Source organism: Myotis brandtii, unplaced genomic scaffold (assembly GCF_000412655.1).
Source record: "Myotis brandtii unplaced genomic scaffold, ASM41265v1 scaffold1408, whole genome shotgun sequence".
NCBI lineage: Eukaryota > Metazoa > Chordata > Mammalia > Chiroptera > Vespertilionidae > Myotis > Myotis brandtii.
In genome coordinates, this window is record NW_005355029.1 from 728450 (window position 1) to 729734 (window position 1285).

At 68.2% G+C, this 1285-nt stretch overlaps 1 protein-coding gene across 1 annotated transcript in view; it reads right to left on the minus strand.

Annotated features, from left to right (window-relative positions):
• MICALL2 (MICAL-like 2) overlaps window positions 1-1285 on the minus strand; it is a 41178-nt gene that overhangs the window by 29141 nt on the left and 10752 nt on the right. Inside the window, exon 3 of the mRNA XM_014535273.1 lies at window positions 753-919. Coding sequence (XP_014390759.1) covers window positions 753-919 — 167 coding nt within the window. The remainder of the gene's footprint in view (window positions 1-752; window positions 920-1285) is intronic.

The following is a 1285-nucleotide window of genomic DNA, read 5'->3' on the forward strand; positions in this document are numbered from 1 at the left end:
TGCCCGGGGACAGGGACAGCGGCGTCTGAGCTCGGGCGGCCCGTCAGCCGCAAGAAGATCCCACTTCACAGACCGGAGAGCTGAGGCCACAGAGCCGCAGCCAGGGCCCAAGCCCAGGCCCGCTGGACGCCAAGTCCAGGGTCTCCAGCCTGGCCAAGGGGGTGCGGCTGGAGGCTTGGTCTGGGGGTTCTTGAGGACCAAGGCCCCCAACGTCCCCACCCCAAGGCACAGAAATCCAATCCAACCCCGAATGTCGGGCCCAGCCCCGGGAGCCTGTGTGATGGCCGGGGGACAGCAGGGGGCGCCTGAGCACAAGGTATGGCCCCTTCAAGGCTCCACCCCCTGAAAAGTGGGGACACAGCTCCCTGTGTGGGGCGGCCTAGGAGGGAAGACACACCCACTTTCTCTCCTGGACCCACGGGAGAGGGAGCAGCCGGAGTCGAGAAAACCACTCGGAGCCCAGATATGTCTGGGTTCAAGGTTCAAGCTTAGCCGGCGGGGAACTCCCTGGGCCTCAGTTTACCCGTCTGCACAATGGGGAGCCTATCCCGACCACACAGGACTGAAGGAACTCGGGAGCCAGTCCCCGTGGGCTCCTGGTAAACGTTGCTGAGACTGGGCCCGGACCCAAGTGGACCCCAAGGGACCCCCCCGCCCCCCGGCACAGGTTCAGGGGCAAACAGCCTGCCCAGCCCCCTCAGGGAGAACCCGTGGGAACCCAGAACCAGAGGGCGGGCAGGGCTGGCGCTTACAGCCTTCAGCGGGGGGCCCTCTGCGCCCCTGTCCTTCCGCTGGACCATGGCGTTTGTGCTGACCGGAGACAGCGGCAGCCCCCGGGCGGGCTGGGGCGAGGCCTTCTTCCCGGACGGCTCCTCCTCGGCCTCGGACGGGGGCCTCTTCATGCCGGCCATGCCCCCAACTGGCAGGAGACACAGGGTCAGGGGCCGGCCCAGCCCCCACCCGGCTCCCAGTGTCTGGGCCACCCCGGCCTGAGCCCTTGGAGATGTGGGTGCCCAGCTGGGGCCTGGAATGGGGGAGGGGGTGGGACTGCTGGGGTCAGGAGAGGGGACTTTGCTGTTTCTCCACCAAGTGGATGGAAGGCGGGGAGGCGGGCTGGCCCCGAGCCCAGACAGGCCCAGAGCGATTCCGGGGATTTCTAAGGCCGGGCCGCGGAATGTGGGGGGAGCAGGAAGCAGAGCGCTGGGAGAGAATGGCAGGCTGCCTCTCCCGCCACCGCGTCAGGACCAAACGGGGGGACATCGGAGCTGGGCCTGGGAGCCCTCGG